The sequence below is a fragment of the Panthera pardus genome, unplaced genomic scaffold, assembly GCF_024362965.1.
Source record: "Panthera pardus isolate Hobbes unplaced genomic scaffold, ASM2436296v1 HiC_scaffold_2, whole genome shotgun sequence".
In the NCBI taxonomy this organism is placed as follows: Eukaryota; Metazoa; Chordata; class Mammalia; order Carnivora; family Felidae; genus Panthera; species Panthera pardus.
This window is the reverse complement of record NW_026526765.1, coordinates 129038157-129064347: the sequence shown is the minus strand read 5'-3', so window position 1 is coordinate 129064347 and position 26191 is coordinate 129038157. Positions and strand designations below refer to the sequence as shown.

General features: G+C 37.8%; 1 protein-coding gene across 3 annotated transcripts in view; it reads right to left on the bottom strand.

Moving 5' to 3' along the window:
• Window positions 1-26191, bottom strand: part of AFF4 (ALF transcription elongation factor 4) — a 97454-nt gene that overhangs the window by 14336 nt on the left and 56927 nt on the right. For all 3 annotated transcript variants that reach the window (XM_019422011.2, XM_019422013.2, XM_019422012.2), the window contains 8 exons: window positions 16959-16995; window positions 15153-15201; window positions 12734-12788; window positions 12019-12056; window positions 11211-11373; window positions 9691-10608; window positions 5189-5277; window positions 4340-4580 (listed from right to left, as the gene is read on the bottom strand). In XM_019422011.2, coding sequence (XP_019277556.1) covers window positions 4340-4580; window positions 5189-5277; window positions 9691-10608; window positions 11211-11373; window positions 12019-12056; window positions 12734-12788; window positions 15153-15201; window positions 16959-16995 — 1590 coding nt within the window. The remainder of the gene's footprint in view (window positions 1-4339; window positions 4581-5188; window positions 5278-9690; window positions 10609-11210; window positions 11374-12018; window positions 12057-12733; window positions 12789-15152; window positions 15202-16958; window positions 16996-26191) is intronic.

The following is a 26191-nucleotide window of genomic DNA, read 5'->3' as shown; positions in this document are numbered from 1 at the left end:
CACCCAAGTTCAAACAGCTTTTAAGTGGCATTCCCGGAATCCAGGTCTGTCACATTTTATTTTATTCATTTTTCAGAGTCTTTTTTTTATGTTTATTTTAGTTATATTTTGAGAGAGAGGGAGAGGGAGAGACAGAGTGGTGTGCGTGAGCAGGGGAGGGGCAGAGAGAGGGGGAGACAGAGAATCCCAAGCAGGATCTCTGTACTGTTAGTGCAGAGCCCACGCAGGGCTCGAACTCATGACCCTGAGATCACGAACTGAGCCGAAATCAAGAGTAAGTGCTTAAATGACTGAGCCACCAGGCGCCCCTGAAGCAGTCCCATTTTACAAGTCTAGGCTTCTTAACTTTATTCTACCCTCTATCAATATAGCCCTTTATGCGGGGCCTTTGATCCTGTCTTCCCAACTACTTCCCTATACACATTTTTCCATAATAAAACATAATAAGTTAATAAGTAGATAGATAAGTAGATAAATAAGTAGAATTTATCCTACAAATGGATGAATGTTCCAACATTAGTAAACCCAATTAATATATAATTTTACCGCTTGTGCTTAAAAATCAACTGAAAATGAACCATGTAACCTAACCATTTCTTTTTTCTTAAATGATAATAGCTTTTCAGTTCTACCCAATACAGCATGCACCTCAAAGAATTAAAATAATCATTATGGTGATGATGATATATGATGATGTATCTCAACTCAAAAAAACCTGGCAGAACTAGAAGAAATAAACAAATCTTGTATGTTTGTGGAAAAAGGAACAAGAGGACAAAATGACCAAAATATCAACATAAAGAAGGTCTGAAAACAGGATTAATCAATGTGAATTACACAGATTCCTTGTCCACAATATATGCAGAATAGACATTCTTTTGTAGTAAATACAGAACTACCATATACTATACTCTCATAAAGCAAATCTTTTTTTTAATGTTTACATTTTTGAAAGAGAGAGAGCAAGTGCACAAGTAGGACAGGGGCAGAGAGAGAGGGAGAGAGATCTGAGGCAGGCTCCACCCTAACAGCAGAGAGCCTGAAACAGGGCTCAAACTCACGAACTTTGAGATCATGAATTAAGCTGAAGTCAGACGTTTAGCCAACTGAGCCCCCAGGCATCCCTCTCATAAAGCAGATCTTAACAAATTTCAAAAGACTGCTACCATGCAGACAATTTTCCAGCCCCAATGCAATTAATGTAGCAACACTAACCAGACGATAACCAGCAAATCTCCATGTTTGGACATTGATTAATCCACTTTTAAAGAACTCTAGTGTCAAAGATGAAATCACACTGGAAATTAGAAAAAATTTTAAACTGAGTTATAAAATCATTCCATATCTTCTAGGATGCACATATACAGTAGTTAAAGGAAAATATATAGCTTAACTGCTTATGTTAGAGAAAGAAAAAAGGCTTAAACTTAACTTAAAAATTAATGAGCTAAGTTTCCATCTTTAAAAGTCAGTGAACAGAGGGGCACCTGAGTGGCTCAGTTGGTTAAGCATCTGACTTTGGCTCAGGTCATGATCTCGCAGTCCGTGAGTTCAAGCCCCATGTCAGGCTCTGTGCTGACAGCTCAGAGCCTGGAGCCTGCTTCAGATTCTGTGTCTCCCTCTCTCTCTGCCCCTCCCCCACACATACTCTGTCTGTGTGTGTCTCTCTCTCTCAAAAATAAATATTAAAAAAAAAAAAAGTAAACAGAGGGAGCCTGGGTAGCTCAGTCAATAAAGCATCTCACTCTTGGTTTAGGCTCAGGTCTTGATCTCACGGTTCATGAGTTTGAGCCCAGCATTGGGCTCCGAGCTGACAGGGGGAGGAGGGCCTGCTTGGGATTCTCTCTTTCCCTCTCTCTCTGCTCCTTTGCTTGTGCTCTCTCTCTCAAAATAAATAAACTTAAAAAAAAAAAAAAACCCTCAGTAAACAGAACAGCAAAACAAAAAGAATAAGAAAGGAAATCATAGACTAAAAATTAACAAAATAGAAATAAAAAGTAAACCACAGAGAATCAACAAAAACAAAGGCTCTTTTTTGAAAAGACAAGTAAAACTAATAAGCCTCTGATGATACTAATCAAGGGGGAAAAAAAAAAGAAATGGCATACAGAACTAATATCAAGAACAAAAGAGAAACATAAGAGATGTTACAAATACCAAAAGCATAAGAGAATGTAATCAACAACTTTATGCCAACATATTTCAAATATTTGATAATAGGAGCAAATATGTAGAAACACAAAAATTATATGTAATTTTGTTTTTCCATATTATCTAATTATTCTTAAAGTGATAACAAGAAAAAGTACATTTTCTAACTAAATTACAGATTCTTTTTATTAAAAAAATTTTTTTTAATGTTTATTTATTTTTGAGATTGAAAGAGAACACAGACAGAGGAAGGGCATAGAGAGAGGGAGACACAGGATCCAAAGCAGGCTCCAGGCTATGAGTTGTCAGCACAGAGCCCGATGCGGGGCTTGAACCCACGAACCGTAAGATCATCACCTGAGCTGAAGTCAGAAGCTTAACCGAGTGAGTCCCCCAGATGTGCCTATAGAGTGTTCTTTAATAAACCCATATATAATTGCCTAAATTGGAAATTGCCAAGACTAACATTAACGATTTTAATAACTGTTAAAAATGCCCTAAGGTGTTGGAATCAAAGTGGTCAGGACCTATATTTTATATTTTGTCACCAACAACAGAATACCAAATAACTACACTTGATCCAACAAATATTTCCTGATTACCCAGTAAGTTAAACAATGGAGAAAACACAAAATAAGATACAAATCCCTGCTTTCAAGGACCTGACAAACCAACAAGGAAGACGTAAGAGTTTTTACCTATGAGATCACAAAAGCCACATGAGTGGGTGAGCTCACTTAAAGAGTACATTTAAAGAGAGAGAGGTAAGAGGTTTCAAGAAATAAGCATACAGACCTCAAATCCTACAGCTAAAGGATGGAAAATAGAAAAAGAGCCAGTCAGCAAGTTGACACAGAAGTGGGACGGTGAAGGAGGTCAAGAGGACAGTCAGGTCCCTTAAGGACACTAGGACTAATACTCTAAACCATTACAGAAGGGTGTCCAACTGCGGAAAAAGTCTTCTGTATATCTCAATTTCAGATGTTGTTCACAATTAAAATTACCTCAATTTCAAAGACTTAACTACTACATTTAATAAGCACAAGTAACTACTTTTAATGCAATTTTTTCAACTCTCAAACCTTTGCCTACTCAAGTCACAAACAACAATCCAGTGAACTATATTCTTAAAAATCTATGTATTTGGGGGCGCCTGGGTGGCTCAGTCGGTTGAGCATCCTACTTCAGCTCAGGTCATGATCTCGCAGTTCGTGAGTTCAAGCCCTGCATCGGGCTCTGTGTTGATAGCTCAGAGCCTGGAATCTGCTTTGGATTCTGTGTCTTCCACTCTCTCTGCCCCTCCCCTGCTCACACTCTGTTTCTCTCTCTCTCAAGAATAAATAAACATTAAGAAAAAAAATCAAGGTATTTTCTTAATTTTGTCAGAGTTTGCTCCCAATCAAAACAGTTCAGAAAGTAATGCAAATAACCTCGTAAAAAAACTGAGGGTAAGATTCTAATAAGGTATAGCCTTGAGAAAGCTTCTATGATCCAATTCTCCATCCATGAACATTAAGAATATTCCCCTATAGGGCACCTGGGTGGCTCAGTCGGTTAAGCATCTGACTCTGGCTCAGGTCAAGATCTCATGGTTCGTGGGTCTGGGCCCCCGTGTCTGGCTCTGCACTGACAGTGCAGAGCCTCTTTGGGATTCTCTCTCTGCACCTCCCCCACTTGCACTTACTCTCTCTCTCTCAAAATAAACTTAAAAAAAAAAAAAGCCCTATGTTATGATCATGCTCTAGGAATAGTTCCAATGCTAATTTACCTAAAGAATTTCCTTCATGAATCAAAGCCAAATTAGTTGCCTTATCACTTTATGTAATATAACTTGCTTGTAAAATCTAATTCTAAAAAATCCAAAGCCAATTCCAAACTATACACAATCGATCATAGCAAATGGAGTGATTTATAATTAGATCATAATCAGCTACTTTCTTCCAAAACCAACTTTTCCAATTAAGCGTCTGTCTTAATTAATATGCATGTTGGCAGATGACTTATTGCTTTCACGGTCTGAGATCACCGCATACGTTCATTATCAAGATTATGACATTTTGAGATGAAAACACATAGGCCTACAAGTTTAAGGAGAGGTTTACAAGATTTTCAAAGCACAATGTCACCTTGGAGAATTCCTATGACAATGGGATTGCTTTTCAAAAGGCTCAGGCCTCTAGTGGCTTACCTTGACCTCCTTAGAGCTAGTGGAAGTCTTCCCTTCAGTCTTCTTCTGCTTTGATGTGGAGGAACTGTTTTTGCTGCTGCCACTATTCTCCTTGTTGCTGTTATTACTTGACTTTAAAGAAGATGACTGACTAATAGTCCTCTTCCGAGAGCCATGCTCTGTTTTTGGATCTTTTGAAGGAACGGGTCCAGCAGGAGAAGGCAACAAATCCTTTTCTTTTGCAGCACTTTGCTTAGTTGACCTGCCAAACCAAACAAATGCCCTTATTTCTCCACAGTCATGTAGCTGTGATGGATTTTTTTCTATTTCTCTCTGTCTGCTTTCAAGACAAATTTATTTTTCCCTGAGTTAATTAAAACACATGATTTCTATGAAACAAAATAAAAGTGTACATTTCATGAGGACAGGCCATCTCATGTGTTTTCCACCCTCTGGTTGTATACCCAGCGCTTAAATCTTGGCCTGCCACACAGCAAGTATTCAATAAATACTGATTACATAAATGAGAAGATGAACGATGAAGATATTAATAAGTTCCTAAGTTAGAAATTGGTCTCTTGCAAGTTACAGTTAAGCTTGTCATTTAGCCAGAAAGTGGTAACACTTTAGTTTAATTCTTAGCCTATATTCAACCCTACTCCACTAAAGAAAGAAGAACAGACTGAATCTTAAAAACTTTCTGACCCAATTAGCTAAAAATAAAATCTCCCACTAGCTGGTATATGTATACATATGCATGGATAGGACATGTACTTACTAAAAGGAACATTCTAAGAGCACATCAGGAAGTACACAACAGCAAATGACATACACATATTAACACACATGTAACATGTTTGGGGGACATACTCTCTGTTGCTGGATGGCTTGTGACCTGCTGAATTCTTGTCCTCTGTTTTGGGTTTCTTGCTGTCATTGGCTCGGTTATCATCTTCATTCTGGGTGAAAAATAGGAAAAAAGCAACTACTACATTTGATTTTTATTCACCTAATTTCAGTTTCCAGCACAAGTCACCCTCAAATAGTTCATCCCTGGTAAGTTTCAAAAAGAAAAGAAATAAGAAGTGAAAAAATTCATGTAAGCCATGCTAAATAAACTGAGTTTCAAGGTGGAGAAGTCTCCTATTTAGATAAACAGAGCCCAAACACTGAAATACATTTCCTATAGAGTCTTGAGATGACATCTTTTTATCCTAATGATTTTGCAGGAAGAATGAAATTATAATTGAGATATAACTCACATACAATAAAATCCACTCTTTAAAGTACACAATTCAATGACTTTTAGTATATTCACAGAAGTGCACAACCTTACCACAAATAATTCTAGAACATTTTCAACATCTCAAAGACCCCTCTACCCTATAGCAGGCATTCCCCCCATTCCCTTCACTCTAATAATCGCTGATCTATGTATTTCATCTTTATAGATTTGCCTATTCTAGACATTTTATATAAATGGAATCATATATGTGGTCTTTTGTGTCTGCCTCCTGTCACTTAGTATATTTTTAAAGTTCATCCATGCTTTAGCATGTAACAGTACTTCATTTGTTTTCATACCTGAATATACTCCATTGTATGCATATACCACATTTTATCTACCCATTCATCACTTAATGGCCATTTGAGTTGTCTCCACTTCTTGGCTAATACAAACAATACTCCTGTGAACATTCAAGTATAAATTTGGGGGTAGACATGTTTTCTTTTCTCTTGGGTATATACTTAAGTGGAATGGACTGGAATTTTTGGGTCATAAAGTAACACTGGGGTGCCTAGGTGGCTCAGCCAATTAAGTATCCGACTTCGGCTCGGGTCATGATCTCACATTTCGTGGGTTCAAGCCCCGCGTCAGGCTCTGTACTGACAGTTCAGAGCCTGGAGTCTGCTTCAGATTCTGTATCTCTCTCTCTCTCTCTCTCTCTCTCTGCTCCTCTTCTGCTTGCACTCTCTCTCTCAAAAATAAATAAACATTAAAAAATTAAAATTAAAAAAAATTAAGTAACACTACCTTTAACTTTTTGAGGAACTGCTGAAACTGTGTTCCAAAGTGGCTACACATCATTTTATATTCCCACCAGCACCATATAAAATTCTAACTCCTCCACATCTCTGCCAATACTTGCTACTGTCCATATTTTTTATTATAGCCAAACCTGATGATTTTGAAAGACTCTTTTTGCTAAAACAAAAGCTATTAGCCTATCTATAATTACCAAAGCTACTTTCCTGAGTGATTGTAAATTTTCTTACTGCTTCAAATATCAGGGCCCAAGATTGCAAACATTCTACTGTAACAAAGAAATCTGTTCCCTTACACAAAAGATTGAAAGTGGACACATAAAAACACGAGGGGGCGCCTGGGTGGTTCAGTTGGTTAAGTGTCCAACTTTGGCTTGGGTCATGATCTCTTGTTTATGATATGAGTTTGAGCCCCAACGTGTGGCTCTCTGTTGTCAGTGTGGAGCCTGCTTCGTATCCTCTGTCTCTCTCTCTCTCTACCCCTCCTCCCTTGCTCGCACACATGCTATCTCTCAAAAATAAATGAACATTAAAAACAAGACAAAACCAGGGGCACCTAGGTGGGTCAGTCGGTTGAGCGGTCGGCTTCAGCCCAGATCATGATCTCACAGCCTAGGAGTTTGAGCCCCGCATGGGGCTCTGTGTTGACAGCTCAAGAGCCTGGAGCCTGCTTCGCATTCTGTGTCTCCCTCTCTCTGCCCCTCCCACGCTTGCACTGTGTCTCTCTCTATCAAAAATAAATAAACATTAAAAACAAAACAAAACAGGGGCGCCTGGGTGGCTCAGTCGGTTGAGTGGCCGACTTCGGCTCGGGTCATGATCTCGCGGTCCGTGAGTTCGAGCCCCGCGTCGGGCTCTGTGCTGACAGCTCAGAGCCTGGAGCCTGTTTCAGATTCTGTGTCTCCCTCTCTGATCCTCCCCCGTTCATGCTCTGTCATTCTCTGTCTCAAAAATAAATAAACGTTAAAAAAAAAAAAACAAAAAAAAACCAAACAAAAAAACATGAGAAAAATAATCTAAATCCATCATTACTCTTAGCTGGGACTCCTCTCAGTACCATCGGATTTATCGTCAGAAACTACCCCTGACAATTTTACCAAAGTCAGGACACTCAAAAAACCATTACTAAGTTTCTGAACTTGATTCTGATTTTATAAAATCAAAATCTGACTTACAGGTATTGATATAAAAAAACTTGGGGGGCTCCCAGGTGGCTCAGTCAGTTAAGCATCTGACTTCTGACTTCAGCTCAGGTTATGATCTCAGGGTCATGAGATTGAGCCTTGTGTCGGGCTATGTGCTGAGCATGAAGCCTGCTTAAGACACTCCCCCTCTCTCTGCCCCTCCCCTGCTCTCTTAAAAAAAAAAAAACAACCAAAAAAACAAAACTTGGGAGGAATATAACATGCCAATGAGATGTGGGGAAGGGGAGGAGTATGGAGAATTTCTTTTAGAGAAGGGGATTTTGTTGTAAGTTATATATTGTAGAATTTTAAACAAGAGTAAAAAGGACATTACATATTCTATCTCTATATTATATCAAATCTCATAACATGTAATACTTTTTAAGCATAAAAGGACCATTTTTTAGTTCCATAAGAAGCACCTTAGTGTTCTAAAGAGCAGAGTCCATCATTTATTTATAAGCTCTTATTTCATGTAATTCTACGAATTAAATCCCAAGTCCAGCAATCTGAGGTTGCAGCTCTACAGTGGCAGCAGCCCTAAACTTACTGGTCTAAAAAGCTTCCCTGTACTACAATAATGGAAACTCATTAGCTATAGCACTGAAAATAGTAAGCTTCAGTTTTCTAGAAATTCATATTTTTATAAATCGTATATTTTTGAAGATTAAAAAAAAGGGTATTATTCTAGTTTGTCCAAATATGTATCATCATCTGCACTTCTGTACTGTGGTTTTAAGAAAAAAAAACAGAGGAAAAACCTCCAGTTCACTCATTTTAAAAAATGCTTTATTCTTTCTATCCTCTGATGTGAGATTGCCACGGTCAACTGGGATTGGGGTTTTGCTCTGAGTCTACCTGGTAGACTGGGTGGCTCTACCTGAGCCTGGGTGGCTCAGTCAGTTGAGCGTCTGACTTTGGCTCAGGTCATGATCTCACTGTTTGTGGGCTCCAGCCCCATGTGGGGCTCTGTGCTGACAGCTGAGAGCCTGGAAACTGCTTCCAATACTGTGTCTCCCTCTCTCTCTGTCCCTCCCTCCCTCTCTCTCTCAAAAATAAATAAACATTCAAAAGAAAATTTTTTAATATAAATCATTAAGATTTTCTTTCCTCTAAAAATGTCTCACTAGACCTGAAAGATCAAGCTGGTTTTTTCCCCAAAGAATCTGTCTATACACATAAGTTGTTCAGCTCTTTTCATTACATGTCATTATCCTCCAATCAAAGACATCTGTGAGTTTTCACACTTCCTCAGTTTAAAAAGGCTGACATTATATACTAAGCATCATCTCTAAATCCAAATTATCACAAAAGACTTTAAGGACAAGAGTTGGCCATGTGCCAGCAGATGTGCTTAGTTTTAAACCTACAGACATAGGTGGTCAAAAAGGAAAAAAAAAAGCTGGGGCACAGGTATGTACAGAGGATTGGTGAAATTCTTAAGAATTTGTCCAAAATTGATGAGCCCATTTTTTATCTGGAATTAGTAATTTAAAGAGTGTGACTTGGTCTGGGTGTAAGATAGAAGAGAGTGTTACAGAATGTGACAGCCTGGGGGCACCTGGGTGGCTCAGTAGGTTAAGCGTCCAACTTCTGCTCAAGTCATGGTCTCGTGGTTTGGGAGTTTGGGCTCTGCTTCGGGCTCTGTGTGGACAGCTCAGAGCCGGGAGCCTGCTTCAGATTCTGTGTCTCCCTCTCTCTCTACCACTCCCCTGCTCTCTTTCTCTCTCAAATATACATAAACATTTAAAAAACATTTTTTTTAAAGAGAATGTGACAACCTGGAAAATATATATCCCAACTAAAGACATTTAAAATCAAAATTTTAACAATGTTGTGAAGGCCTGTTTGCAATCCCTGCTTCACTCTCATCTATACGCTGGCCAGTACATACTCTGAAAAGAAGCACTGGCTCATTTCTTACTTGATCAGAAACTATCCTGCTTCATTAAAGGAGCCAGGCAGAGGCACAGTGGTCCTGAAGGACTGTTCTGTCTGTAGCTTCACTTGGGTCTTGGGCTTCCCCTCTATTTTCTCTCACAGCTATAACTCAACTAGGTATCTTCTGGCTTACCGAGATTTCCACTGCATTTCAGGTTCTGATGTTTAAAAACAAAACAACAACAAAAACCCTTTACAAACCTTATGTTTCCTCTTGCCTTTGTTGGAAACTTTTTCTGAGGCTTGTTTCTGAGCCTCTCTTGTGTGCTTTTCTGGCACATTTTTCTTTTCCCCCTTGGGTGGCTCTGTTTCTTTGTAAGGCTTTCCTGGTATTCTGGTCAAGAGATTCAGGTCAATCTTCACAATAAGTGGATACCTGTCATCAGGCTCACTGAGGGGTGAAAGAAGTTCCTTCTCTTCCATAGGAGAGAACATTCGTTGCCGAAAAAAGCTATCTTCTTCCTCCACTGAGGAGGGTTTCACGGGAGTCCTGTTACTCTCAGGGTACTTAGGAGTTTGTGAGGAAGGAGGAAGGCTCTCGCTTTCATCCGAATCTGAGGATGAGGTATCTGTTTCTATGATTTCCCTTGATTTCTGGGAAGATTTACTCGTTGACTTGTATTTCTTTTTTTCTGCAGAAGGTCGAGGGGAAGATTTGGACTCCTTTTTTATATTGGGTTTCCTTGAGCCTTTGGTGGCTGCTTTGTGTCTGCTGGAAGGCATGCTGGTAGCCATGTCTACAGGGGTTTCACTTTCTATCTTCAGGCCTCCCCGGGGCTCTTCAGCAGCTGCCTTCTCAGCCTTTTTGGGTTGTTTTTTGCCTACAGTTCTCCTCTGTGTTGTACTGTCACTCTGTGCAGGGGACTTCTGCCTCCCGCGCCCACTTTCTGATCCCTTTTGGACAGTCTTGGAGTCTCGTCCAGGAGTAGCAGAACTTGTTTCTTTAGGTCCCCCTGGATCAGTGTAGCTATTCCCGGTGCCCTGTTCTCGGCCTTCCTTTTTATAGCCTTGAGATGAGGGGATGTTACTGTCCACAGAAGACGCTGGTGACACTTTATGTGGGTTCACTTTATTCAACCAATTATCAAGTTGCCATTTGTTTGTTGGTGGTGGTTCAGGCTGAAAAACAGAAACAAAAATACAATGTCTAAGAACACAGAGCCATCTGTTTTTCATACTTTTGACTGAACTAAAGCAAAGGGCTGAATATTGACTATCAGAGCTCTCATCACTTGAATGAGGAGATAAGCTTAATGTTACAAATGGCCTTTAAACATTAAAGATTCCTGTCAGGAACCCAACTTCAAAGATAAAATTCCTAATCTAGACCAAATATTTATTCAAGTAACAAGGACACTGAAGTATCGAAGGTTCCTCCAAGATACACAGTTCAATTTCTTAACCTTCTTTCCTTCACTTTTTATATTTGACTCTTTTTTTTTTTTTGAAAGACAGAGGGCACAAGTGAGCAAGGGGCTGAGAGAGAGAGGGGGCAGGGGGGAGGGAGAAGTTGGGCTCACTCGAAGTGGGGCTCGAGCTCACCTGATACAGGACTCGAACTGAGAAACCCTGAGATCATAACGTGACCTAAAGTCAAATCCTTAATGACTGAGCCACCCAGTGGCCAAATCTAGCCACCTAGATTTGAATCAAGTCTTAAATGGCCATCAACAGAGGCCATGAGAGACCCATGGAAGGTGGTACCCCTGTCTCCCTCTCACCTCAGGAGATGCACTCTGGGATGGCTCGTTTGCCTCACTGTCACTGGAACTACTTTCACTCTCAGAGTCAGATCCAGAGCTGCTTTCAGATCCACTGTGGCTGCTAGAATCATCCCTGGAGTTATCTGCTCCTTCACTATTATGGTGTGAAGGTTCAGAGTTACTAAAAGAAAGAAAACATATAAATGAGAAAGTTGGGGTTTTTTTTCCCACAATGACAACAGGAAAACATCCAAATCTGAAAACCAACTTTATAAAATGTTTACTGTTATATTGTTACAATTCTATGAATTCAGAACTTTATTTATAAATGAAATAAATACTTCATAAAAAGTTTCTAATATGCTGCTCAGCCACTGGTACTTACCTTTTAGAAACGGTTTTATTGAGGTATGATTTACATACCACAGAATTCATTCACGTTAAGTTTACAATCTGATGATATTTAGTTAATTTACACGGTTGTACAATCACCACCACAGTACTATTTACTGTGTGAGGTCAATTTTTTTTTTTAATGTTTATTTATTTTTGAGAGAGACAGAGAGGGAGAGCGTGAGCAGGGGAGGGACAGAGAGAGAGGGAGACACAGAATCTGAAGCAGGTTCCAGGCTCTGAGCTGTCAGCACAGAGCTGGACACGGGGTTCCAACTAATGAACTGTGAGCCGAGCTCATGACCTGAGCCGAAGTCAGTCGCTTACCTGACTGAGCCACCCAGGTGCCCATGTAAGGTCAATTATTATAACACTACAATTCTATCAGGTAATTCCCACCTCTACAAATAAAACAAAATAAAAGGATGCATACCTTCCTGGTGTACTCCTTGGCATTGTCTTATCACAATCCTAAAAGTAAAACGAGAGGAAATCTGTGAATGAATAAACACTCTATCTGCTTAATGTGAACAATATTTGAACTCTTAACAGGAACACTAGCAGTTCTAATGTATGCATCAATGTTTACCTAACATTTAGGACATAATGTTTTTACCTAAAGAATAACTAATTACCAGGCTAAGATGAAAAGATTTGTTAATAGTTCTTGTCAACAATCTCATGCTTCATGAGTAAGTTCTGATCCACCATAAATATTAAAGAAGAGCCAATTAAAAAAAATGGAGATTTAAAGACAGAGCAGAAAAACAACATTACACTGGTCAGAAAGCAGTAAGGAACTTCTTTTAAATAAATGGCTCATGGGGCGCCTGGGTGGCTCAGTCGGCTAAGCATCCGACTTCGGCTCAGGTCACGATCTCACTGTCCGTGGGTTCGAGCACCGTGTCGGGCTCTGTGCTGACGGCTCAGAGCCTGGAGCCTGTTGCAGATTCTGTGTCTCCCTCTCTCTGACCCTCCCCCGTTCATGCTCTGTCTCTCTCTGTCGCAAAAATAAATAAACGTTAAAAAAAAATTTTTTTTAAATAAATAAATGGCTCATAAATCTATCATTCAACCATAATTCTTATCAAATACAATGAAAACACACAGTGTATGAAACTGGCAAACTCATAAAGCAGTAGACATACCTGCTCCCCATCGCTGTCTTCACTGCTGCTTAGTTTTAAGTCATCTTTTAACATACTAAAGGGAAAATGCAGAAAGGATTAGTATTTTTGTAACAGTTTATCATGGCACACCAGAGTATTAAATATTTACTAACTAACCATTCTAGGAATAATCACTGTGGTAGCCAAAGATTTAATTAAAAAACAAAGAAAAGAACCAGTAAATTTTACTCTGTTTTGGTTCACATCCAGAGTACAAAGTGAGAAAAGTAGGAATTTAACATTTTCACAAGCTCTCACTTTTCCATAAGTAAAATGCATATCCTTCTTTTCTAATTAAATAAACCACATTCTACAACTTCTCTCTACTTGTTTTCTCTATTTTTCTCTAATTACATACACACACACTCATTCATATTAAATCAAATTACCATACTCATACTCAACAGTCCACTAGAGAGATATAACTCCTAAAAAGAAGGAAGATAAAATGAAAATATCACCAATTCTCTTTCACTGTCCCTCATGTATCACAAAGAGATTCATACAACCAGGTAACTGTGAAAACCAGAACACTAAGTCAAAGTGCTAGTTCATAAATGTCTTGCTATGAAAGAAGAATGCCCTCTGGAAAAGTAACAATTTGGGGTAAAAACCTTACTTATAAAATAGAAATGACAGTGTGTGAATTAAAAACAAATTCCAGGTTCCAAACCCTCCTTCATCAAATTCAAATCAATTAAAAAAACATGAACTGACAATTTCCGAAATTCACTTTTCAAAGTAAAATTACAAATTTAAAATTGCCTAGAGGCTCCTGGATGGCTCAGTTAACCATCCAACTTTGGCTCAGGTCGTGATCTCGCATTTGTGGGTTCGAGCCCTTCGGTAGGCTCTGTGCTAACAGCTCAGAGCCTGGTGCCTGCTTCGGATTCTGTGTGTGTCTCTCTCTCACCCTCCCCCGCCTGCACTCTGTCTCTCTCTCTCTCTCTCTCAAAAATAAACATTAAAATTTTTTTTTCCTTAAGGCCAAAAAATCGTAATTAAAATTAAAAATCTGAGTAATGACCCACAAAACACTCCTTGCCTTTTTACAGAAGAGCAAAAATTAATACAAAGCTTAGGGAAAACTACGACTATAAAAATGTTTAATTTCTCATTACCAGCAGTTCCATTACCTTTCTTCTTAAAATTTCATGACACTCTCCAATCAGTGGGAAGGAAATCTTCTTTCACTTCAGTAACTATTAATACTTTCCCTTCAAAAACTTCACCTGAGTTTCTAAATCTGACCCCAAATTCAGATTATCATATAAGAGATCACCTTGAAACAAAGTACCCAGATAATTACAGAATTATGAAAAATGTTTTAAGGCTGGCCTGGTTAAGCAGGATAGAAAAAAAGAGTTTTCTTTTGGACAAGGGCTTGGTGCATGTCTATGAATGACATCCTATAAGGAAATGTACTTGCTCTGAATTCTCTCAGCCCTTATGATTTAATAATGGCAGCTCAATGAACCTGCTCACACATGTGGATATGTCAAAGCTTTTACCAAACTGCTCAAGGTCCTGCATGCTTTCGCTCCCTCCGCAACAAGAGATACACACATATATGGTAGGCCCTTATCAATTCTTTGCACATCAATAAGTATGATAAATATGAATATAATTTGAATTCTTTAACAGTGAGGGGGACTTGTTGCATTTCACATAAGTTATTCTCACTCAGTTCTTCTTCTGTTCAGCTGAAGAGGCTGAGGTTATCAAGACTGTATGTTGTAGTTTAGAAAGCTAGCACTGTGGCCACCATTTCTTTAGAATTTTGTTTTAATCATGGAGTTAACTTGTGGTCTCAGGAATTCAGGAGTTCACTTTTGAACCTGGAATTTATTATCACCCAATATACTAGCCTGATTACATTTTGATATATATTCCTGGTTCTACTAAAGAAGTAGGAAAACAAATATAGTACAAACTATGCTGATTTAATATTCTACATTTAGCAATTAAATGGAGGGCTTACAAAGAAGAATCCTGTATTTTTTGGTCTTCTTTATTAAAAACTATCAACCTACACACAAACACAAATACACACATCTCTAAGAGATGAGAAAAATCTGTAATCTCAGAGGAGGGGAAGACAAACTATGGCCCACAAGTCAAATAAAGACTACTACTTGTTTTGTAAAAAAGTTTTATTGGAACACGACGACACCCATAGTCTATATTTGCTTTCATGCTATAATGGCAGAGCTGGTTAGTTGGGACAAAAGCCAATTAGCCCCTAAATCCTAAAATATTTCACTATCTGGCCCTTTACATAAACATTTGCATACCCCTTCCTTAAAAGATTAAGGACACATTTCTAAGTGTTCTGGTATGCAGACACTACACATAGACTTTTAGCAAAACGGATAAACTTATTAAGCAATAAACTTACGATTTAGACTGGTGTCCATTTGAAGTTTTAGAAGAAGGATTGTATCTTTCTAGAACAAAGAGAATGCAGAAATTAGCAACTACAGTGTGGCTATTTAGATTGTAAAATATGTATCAGTATACCCTCAAAGAAATGTAAATCAAAACATTTAGAATTCTTCCTCCACCAAACTGGCAACACTTTAGAGTCCAATAATACAAGATAACTGGGGGAAACAGGTAAGCTCCAATGCTGCTTGTCCAACTATAAACCCATACAATCTTTTTGGCAGGCAATCTGGCAATATTATCTTTACTGATACTGTAAATGCACATATCCACTTTCGTAGCAATTATAATGAAAAAAATTTTTCCTTACAGGTATATCTGGAAAAATACATAAACACACACTGAAACACAGATGTTTATCATAATATGTTTTGTAACAGCAAAAACTGGAAACATCTTTCGAGAGGAGAATAGTTAAATAAATGATGGTATTATCATAAAATACACAATTTTAATGTTAAAAAGAATGAGCTAATGTTAAAAGAATGAGCAAGAATTTATACTGATATAGACACAGCTCTAAAATAAATTAAGTGAAAAATATAGGTAATAAAGAGTATGTGCAACTTATGATCTCATGTGCCAATACTGAGTTATAGGGGGAGGAGGACAGAACTAAGGAGGAGACATTCTGAAAAGCTGTTAAGAGAGAAAATGTAAACTTTCTGGCCTACGGCTATTTTCTTCATATCTTTAAATAGTGATAAAGATTCCTATAACTATAGTTTAAGGTAAAACCGAGAAGTGGATATACAAATAAAGTTTGCTAACATTAAAAAGGAATATTCTCCATAGTTTCGTCTCTTTGCTTTAAGACCTCTAAAGACAATAAACTAAGCATCAAAAAGTTCCACATTTTTATATCCCAAAACTGATTACCAATGTAAATCTACCTTATTAAAGAAGTTACTGTTCTTGGCAAAACCATTTACTTTATTATAGAGCTATATGAGGAAGCCCAGACATTCATAAGGTTCCTGGCCTTACCACTCATTAATTCACGTAACCATCATCTCTTGGGATCACATTTAAATTCCCTAAGGCTATCATCCCCTCAAGTTCTTCTCAGAAACAAAAAGACAGGAGGTAGAGGGGGATTCTGTAACACACAGAAGATTTTCGTCCCAGACCTAAAGGCCCAGGAAGAATAAATACAGACGTAGGCAGAGAAGAACTACAATAAGTGACAATGACCCTTTCCCTTGCATATAGTGTAACTCTCACAGAACCAACTATCTTCATGAAAGATAGAGAAAGAGAGAGGAATGCCCTTGGGTTTATGAGGTGTCCATCAAACTGAATTCATGAACTCTGAACTTATTGCTTCAAGAAATACTTAGTCAATTTGATCTCCAATGATCTATAATTCTTCATTTTAAAAAATGTTGATTTATTTTGGGGGGAGGAACAGAGAGAGGGGGGAGAGAGAGAATCCTAAGCAGGATCCATGCTGTCAGCGCACAGCCTAAAGTGGGGTTCGATCCCACGAACTGTGAGATCATGACCTGAGCTGAAATCAAGAACCGGATGCTCAACGACTGAGCCACCCAGGTGCCTCTATAATTTTTCATTTTTTAAATGTACCAAGATTCAGTTTAACTCATTACAAACTGGGATAATAACTCATTACAAACTCAGATAATAAAAACTGGGATAAGACACGTGAACGAATTATAAAACCAATATATGATGTGACCATGAGAAATGAATGCTCAATTAACAGCTTAACATGAAAACCAAGAAGAAAAAAAATACTCACTTTGTTCTCCAGGGCCAAAATTGGACTGCTGAGATTCCTAAGGGACACAAAATTATATAGTGATATTAAGAGAAGGGTTCATTAGTAAAAAATGCTTTAAACTAAACTATTCAATTCCAGCTAATTCAATGAAAGATCCTGTTGAGTTCCTAAGAATGCATAAAAGAAAAAACACAAAGAATTTAATGATCCCATCTAATCAGCCTCAGCAATTGTTCTGGTCAGTAATGAACTCTCCCAGAGCTGAACACAAAAAACATCAAGCTACCTAATAGTCTACCTTTATTATTCATTTCTTTTCAGCAGCATCCATGGTCCTCATATCATAATTTAGAGCTTCGGGAAAGCAAATTATTTCCATTTAAGATTCTTGGTCTTAAAATGTTTAATTAAAAAAAAAGTAATACTAAAAACCTACACTAGAGTAAAAACAGCTGTACTACCTATATAGAGTCAAAAGATACCACTTTTATGAACTAAAAACCTCACACGGTCATTCACATGTCACTATATTGCCTTGCTTTTCCCACTCCCAATATTTTACACACAATTAGCAACTTGAGGAAAAGACTGTCATATACCACTCTGTAAGCCATACACTAGTACAATGTCTGGCACTCAGGAAGCACCAGTAAAAAGAAAGCCAAAATCTCACTGTCAGTGAAAGAAACATGCCTTTCCAAACTCAACTTTCATAATCAGAAAACCTTTTTCACACATGGAAATTGTGCATTTTTCTAGGTTAAGTCTTTGGAACACAACATTATTAAAATTGTGTTTAATTGTGTTTGGAACACAACATGTATTAAAATTACACAAACATCCCTAAAAGCCCACTTAAAAATGAGCAAAATCTTGCTTTAATGACAGAATTACCTGTGAAAGAGAAATCCACATAGTATGAGTGCTAAAATACAGTTTTGTTGTTAAAAATAATACTGTAAACCTACACCTATGGTCAAATGATTTTCAACAAGTATTCCAAGACCACCTATAAGGGAAATGACAGTCTTTTCAACAAATGGTGTTAGGACAACGGACTAGACATAAGCAAAAGAAATGAAGGTGGATGCTTACCTTAGCCAATATAAAAAAAATAACTCAAAATGGATCAAAGAACTAAATGTAAGAGCTCAAACTACAAAACTCTTAGAAAACTTAGAGCCAAATCTTAATGACCTTGGATTTGGCAAAGAATTCTTACATATGACACCAAAAACATCAAAAACACAAAAGAAACAAATAGAGAAATTGGATTTCAGCAAAATTAAAAACTTTTGTACTTCAAAGGACAACTCTATCAAGAAAGTAAAAAAACAACCCACAGAATGGGAGAAAATATCTGCCAATTATGTATCTGGTAAGAGACTGCTATCTACAATATATAAAGAGCTCTTACAATTCAATGATAAAAAGACAGCCTAATGAAAAAAATGTGCAAAGCATCTGAACAGACAATTCTACAAGGAAGATATAAAAATGGTTAATAAGCACATACAAATGGTCAATAAGCACATGAAAACATGTTGTCTGACATCGTTTCTCATGGGGAAAATGCAAATCAAACCCACAATGAGGTAATACTTCACACCTACTAGGATGACTAGGATCAAAAACAGATAACAGCAAGTATCGACAAGGATGCAGAGAAAAATGAAAGCCTAGTAGGAATGTAAACTGGCTCAGCTAGCTTTGGAAAACATTCTGGAAGTTCCTCAAATGATGAAGCATACAGTTGCCATTTGACTTTGCAATTCTACTCCTAGGTATATAACCAAGTGAAAAGAAACATTATGTCCACCCAGAAACTTCTACACAAATGTTTACAGCACCATTATTCACAAAAGCCCAAAGCTTAAAACAACTCAAATGTTCATCAGCTGATGAGTTTATAAGTAAAACGTGATATATAACCATACAATGGAATATTTGGCCACAAATAGAAATGAAGTACTGATATATTCTATAACTTGGAAGAACCTTGAAAACATTATCCTAAGTTAAAGAATCCTGCAAAAGACCACATATGGTATGATTCCATTTACATGAAATGTTCAGAAAAAAGGAAATCTATGGAGACAGAGTAGATGAGTGGTTTCATAGGGCTGAGAAGGAGACAGAGGGAAGTGGTAATAGATAAACAGGGCGTTTCTTTTTGAGATGATCAAAATGCTCTAAAATTCACCGTTTTGATGGCTCCGTAAGTCTGTAAATATATTCAAAACCATTAAATTGTACACTTTAAATGGGAGAAAAGCATGGCATGTGGATTATATTTCAATAAAGCTACTAAAAAACCTGCCAATAGAGCAGTGACCAAGGTCACTCCTGTGAATTATGTTGCAGATACAAATAATCCTCCACCGCTTTCAATTGCCAATTATCTTATACTCATTTACCTGGTAAAGAGCCTAAATGTTAATAGCCCAAACTTTCAAGTAATCTCTCACTCCTTTCCCTAACACCTCTGACAATAGTCAGTCTACTGGTCTTCAAAGTCTAGTGGATTCTGTCCCCATAACATCTACTAAATGCACACCATCTCATCTTCATCTATGCTGCTAAGACTTCAGGTCCTCACATTTTTTCATCTACAAAGGCCATTTAATGGAACTTTCTAGCTCTAATCTTTCTCCTTCACTCAACTATAGTCTCCAGTCAACCTTTCTGAAGCCCAAACCCTAGTATGAGTCATCACTACTTTATTTCGTAGGGCCTTCAATGGCTCTGTTTTTCCTAGGGATTAAACCCAAACTCTTTGACACACACGATATCCATTCATATGTCTAAGTACTGGAAAACAAAGTGAAGAGGAAAAACACACAAAGGCCTTCTACTCATGGAGCTTAACACTTTTTTGAAAAATGCTAATGACTATCTCTGCAACTATTCATGTAAATAAAGGTAAAATGGCAATTTTAAGAAGTGCAATCAAAGGTAAATAACATACACAGTATTATCTAAGAGCTTATAATTTGTGTGTGTGGGAGAGGGAGAGGGAGAGGGAGAGAGGGAGAGAGAGAGAGAGAGAGAGAGAGCATGTGAATGAATGTGAGAAAGGGAGAAAGACAGAGACACACACACAGATCTAGCCAGGAAAATGAACAAAGGCTTCTCTGAGCAAGTACCGTTCAGGTTGGAATGTGAAGTGTAGGTAGGAAGTAAACTGGGAAAGGTAAGTGTACAGGGTAGAGAGAACAGCATGTAAAGGCCAGAAAAGATAGGGAGCACTGGTAGTGTAAAGGACTTAAAGGCAGTCCACAAGAGGAAAAAGTACAGAAGGGTAGTGAGAAATGAGACTCAAGAGAAATGAGACTCAAGACATGAAAACCTAGATCATATAGCACGCAGGCTTTATAGATTATATTAAAGAACATTTAATACACATAAACCACATCTGTTTAGTAAAATCTGAGGGGTGCCTGGGTGGCTCAGTCGGTTGAGCATCTGACTTTGGCTCAGGTCATGATCTCACGGTTTGTGAATTTGAGCCCCGTGTCAGTCTCTGTGCTGACAGTTAGAGCCTGGAGCCTGCTTTGGATTCTGTGTCTCATTCTCTCTCTGCCCCTCCCCGACTTGTGTCCTGTCTCTCAAAAATAAATAACTGTAAAAAAAAAAAAATTTTTTTTTTAAACTGGGGACTTGCAGGAGGGAGAGATGCAGGCCGAGGAAGGAGGCTGGGGGAAGGGGTATAACTCATTTTTATGTGAGGTAACTTATGTCATGAAACAACCAGTGAATTTTTTTGTTAGTGCAAAAAATACAAGCTTCTGTGTTAGTGTAAAAGATTCGGGAGTACTTTATGCCCCATTAAAAAAGGAGGAGGGAGGGAGATAAATTATTTACATTATACTTCAGGATTTATACTGTCTCTGTTATATCTTTCTTTGATGCACAAAAAAGTAGCTCTTCAAGTAATTTAATAACTGGAAAAGAATCTAACAAAAAGACGACTAGAATCACTGGCACTTCCACCCATCTCTATAGAGCTAACTTTGTACACTGAATGATTTATTCTAATATTTATTTCTTGAATCTTGAGCTTTGCTTTCTAAACCTGCCTCAACAGTGTTTCCTGATAAAGAAGTGCCTTTTAGTAGATTTGCTCTTTATTGGATTTCAGCCATTTTTAACTAGAGCAGAAAGACCAAGGTTTTGGACAAAGATATAGAACACTGGGAAAAATCTCAAAATAGGTTTATAATACAATTTTACTAAACCTCGATGTTTAAGGACTGAATTGAATTATTACACAACTCAAAATACCAGTGAGTATGAACCATGATGCTTTCATAGTTTCATTAGCAACTATCTCAAGGTATGTTATACACTCAAAAGCAAGATTAATGATATAAATGCATATTCAAACTACTGTTGATAATCCGATGTTTCCTTCTTTTCTGTTTATGGCATCTTTGTTCCTACTTTGTACAGCGGCAGATAAAGAGTTCATACCAGAAAAAGATAAATCTCAGCTCTGTCATGTTCTTGTTTGCTCACAAATGCATCTCACTGTTATTTTCACTCAGCACTTTCACTGCAGGTATATCTTTTAAGCCACTTGTGCATTAGTGAAGATTAGATGAATTAAAACCAGTTAATATACCGTGTAAATCACCTTAACTATGCACATTTAAAACTGTAATATAGTAGAGCCAGTAAGAGCAAATAAAGGAGAGCAAGTCTATCAACTTTTCCATAATGAGAAAACCTAAGCTTCTCTCGGAATACCTCAGAAATAAAATGTGACTAACTGCCATTCAGATCAAGAGAAGCAATACTAGGGGCGCCTGGGTGGCGCAGTCGGTTAAGTGTCCGACTTCAGCCAGGTCACGATCTCACGGTCCGTGAGTTCGAGCCCCGCGTCAGGCTCTGGGCTGATGGCTCGGAGCCTGGAGCCTGTTTCCGATTCTGTGTCTCCCTCTCTCTCTGCCCCTCCCCCGTTCATGCTCTGTCTCTCTCTGTCCCAAAAATAAAATAAAAAACGTTGAAAAAAAAAAAAAAAAAAAAAGAGAGAAGCAATACTACTTTGATTTTGTTTTTGTAGACTTAAAAATAGAGAAATTTAGGACTAAAAACAACTATAAAATTTTCATCCCCTTCTCCCCAGTCCCCAATCTCCAATATACACACAATGTTGGAGCAAATGCTTTTCACTCTGAAGACCACTGACTTACCACAGTGGCAAGAATAAAGATGGAGAAAAATGAATGGAACTAAAATACATTAAAGGAGGCAAAATCATTAGGACTTGGTGATAGTTTAGAGGGTGTGACAGGGAAGGATGTGCCAAGCATAATTCTAACAAGGCTTTCCTAGCTTCACTAAGACAGGAAACAGGAAGAGGATCATGCTTGTTTCCTCTTTACTTTCCTTTCGGTTTGAACTAGCAGGGAGAATCATAAGTTCTCCCTGGAAGATGTCTCAAAGGCACCTGAAACTCAACATCTAAGAAGTGTCATGTATGTAACTAGATGTATGTATCTGGAATTCAAATACAGTCTGGAATTAAGATAAAAATTGTCATGAAGATAAAAATATGTGGAACACCGATGTGAAGAGGAACAGGGTACAAAGAGAAGACAATCTAGGTCTAAGCATGGAGTGTGTAACTGTGCATGCACTTAAACACTAATATGAATTTTTTTATTCTTTTTATTATTTTGTTTTCACAACGGAATATTGGGCAGCTTGAGGCAAAACACATTTCTTCTTTTGTATTCTCGTATAGCACCAAGCACAATGCCAGGAAAACGTAATGGTAGAGACAAAGACAGAGGAGAAAAAGGAGAAGCCAGAGAAGCAAAGTAACTCTGGATGAGCAACGTACAGTGGGAGATAAGGAGGAAATAGGCTAAAACAGTATTTTTTTTATTTAAAAAATTATTTTAAGTTTATTTATTTTGGGGAGACAGAGAAAGACAAAGCACGAGGTGGGGAGGGGCAGATAGAGAGGGAAACACAGAATCTGAAGCAGGCTCCAGGCTCTGAGCTGTTAGCACAGAGCCCGACATGGCGCTCGAACCCACCAACCATGAGATCATGACCTGAGTCGAAGACAGACGCTTAACCGACTGAGCCATCCAGGCGCCCCATAGGCTAAAACAATATTTAATGCTCATGAGAACCCTATGAAAATAAAGAAATAAAGAACATTAACTGGATTTACAAAATGGGCCACTAGTGGTCATAATGAAAATGGTTTTGGTGAGGTGTAAAAGCAAGATCAGACTAGGTTGAGGAGTAAGTGAAGGAAAGCATACAGACAGCAAATTTGAACCACTTTTTAAGTAAGTTTAACTCTAAAGAGGAGGACTGGATGGAGCATAACATGGAATAGAGGGATTTATTTGTTGTGCTGTTTTTAAATGGCACAGATCAAGGATGTTTAAGTGAATGATAAGGATTTAATAAATCAGCTCTCCAAATATGTTCCTAAACTCAACTTCTCCTCTACCACTAGCCACATGTGAACTGCTCTTTCACATATGTTAATGAGTGTGAAATCTGCCCTCTTGGGTGCTCCTTACCTTCCTGTGCTTCTAGCACCCTTATACTTCTCCTTTAAAGCCCAGTTGGTGCCATCATCCTTAGGATGCCATCTCCAAATTCCGTAAGTATCAAAACTTTCTCCCTTTTCTGTCCTCTCGGTGGACCCAGTTCATATGGTTAACACACAAAGAATGAATACCTATTAAAGTTATGTAGGAAGCTTTAAACTGTTTTATACACAAAGGTGTATTCATTAAAAATTCAGAGACTGAGATGAACTATAAAAAAGCAAAACCTGACTTATAAAAGCAACTCAACCAAAGCAATCATCACTAAGTAGCTAACTGAAGTTATTTCAAACACATTACCTGAGTATTTATATCCAAATCCAGTAAACAAACATTTACTGAATGGCTATATATGCCAGGAACTATTCTAGGCATTGGCACATACTATTCTAATTGTGTTTGTTAAATACCAATCTTAGTTAGAACAAGGGTAACATCTCAATGATTCAATGCTAGGGACGCCCGGGTGGCTCAGTTGGTTGAGCGACAGACTCTTGATCTTGGCCAGGTCATGATCTCATGGTTCGTAAGTTCGAGCCCCGTGTCCACCTCATGCTGAAAGTGCAGAGCCTGCTTGAGATTCTCTCTCCTCTCTGTCTCTCCCAGCTCACATCCTCTCTCTCTATCAATAAAATAAACTTAAAAAAAAAAAAAAAAAAAGATTCAATGCTATACCTCTGAAGTACTATCTATAATACTGCCAGGTAGTGTTTCAAACATATAGTAAATATGTGCAAGGTCAGTCAAAAGCTTTAGTATGCTTCAAACTATCATTGGAAAATCTACCAACCTAATTCCAACTACACCCATCTAATCTGCTTTCCTTCCTATGATAAAGAAAGACCTAACTGTGCTCTATTCTAAAGCTAATATCCTCCATCACAGCACTGAATCTCAACCTCTCTAATGGAGACTTCTTAAGGTTACCGGCTGTCTTTCCCATGTATCATTTGTTTTTCCTTTTTTACTAAAACATCATGATCAGCACAGATGATATATATGATATATAAAAAATCCTTATCTTATAAAAATACTCACCTGACAACATCACTATACCCTTCCTGGCACCATCACATTTCCCTGCTCCCTTTTACAATGTGTCAAAAGAAAATCTTTTATATGTTCATCATCTCCAATATCTTTTGGGCCTCTGAAATCATTCTTTTACCCTCAGCTTTCTAACTAAAAGTGTTTATATCAGCAATTAAAAAAATACATTGTCAAATCTCATACCTGGAACATAGTAAGAACTTAATAAATATATGCTTGACAAATAAACACATAAACATCAAATCTATAGACATGAAAGCCATAATGTCTGAGATCAAAAATATGTTAAATGGGATTAACAACAGATTAGACACTACAGAACAAAAGATTACTGAAACTGAAGATTTAGCAATAGAAACTACCCATAAATGAAACAACAAAAGATAAAAGATTTTAAAAAATGAACAGTGCATTCATGAGCTATGGAACAACTTCAAGAGGCCTAATATATATGTAAATGGAGTCCTAGAAGTGAAGGAGAAAAGGGGAAGAGGGAGTACAGAGAAATATCTTGAGAAAATAATGGCAAAAATTTCCCAAATGTAATAAAAACTATAAACCCAAAGTTTCAAGAAGCTAAAAGTCACCCCCGAGCACAAAAAAAAAGATGAAAAGACCCAAGACAACTCAAAAGTGAAGAGCTTAAAATCAGTGATAGAGACAAAAAGAATCTTAAAAGCAGCCAGAAGGAAAAAAAAGACACCTTATATACAAAGAAAAAAGGCAATAAAGGATATCTCATATACAATGCAATCCAGAAGACAACGGACAACAGTTATAACCTAGCATTCTATAATCAGCAAAAATACCTGAAGAAAAAAGGTAAAATAAAAATGTCAGATACACAAAAGCTGAAAGCATTCATCTATCACAAGCAGACAAGCATTAAAAGAAATGTTAAGGGGCGCCTGGGTGGCTCAGTCGGTAAAGCGTCCGACTTCAGCTCAGGTCATGATCTGACACTCCGTGAGTTCGAGCCCTGTGTCGGGCTCTGTGCTGACAGTTCAGAGCCTGCAACCTGCTTCAGATTCTGTGTCTCCCTCTCTCTCTGCCCCTCCCCTGCTCAAGCTCTGTCTCTGTCTCAAACATAAATAAAAACATTTTAAAAAATTAAAAAAAAAAATGTTACAAGGGAGTCCTCCAGGGGCACCTGGGTGGCTCAGTAGTAGATTAAGTGGCTGACTCTTGATTTTTGGCTCAGGTAATGATCTCACGGTGGGTTTATGAGTTTGAGCCCCGTGTCTGGCTCTGCACTCAAAGTATGGAGCCTGCTTTGCATCTTCTGTCTCTCTGCCCCTCCCCTTCGCACACACTCTCTTTCTCTCAAAAATAAATAAATGTTAAAAAAAAATTATTAAAAAAATAAGCTACACTGGTTATATTAATATCAAAGTAAATTTTATAGCAAAGATTATCGTAAGAATTAAAAAGAGTCAGTTCCTAACGATAAAGGTTATCATTCATGTAGAATTAATAACAATCCCAAATGTTTATGCACCTAAAAAAAAAACTTCTTAAAAATATGAAGAAAGGAACAAGAGAAAATTCAAAATCATAAACTCGAACTTATTGGAGATTAACTATAAGTCTCAATAACTGATAGAACAAGTAGAATTAAAATGA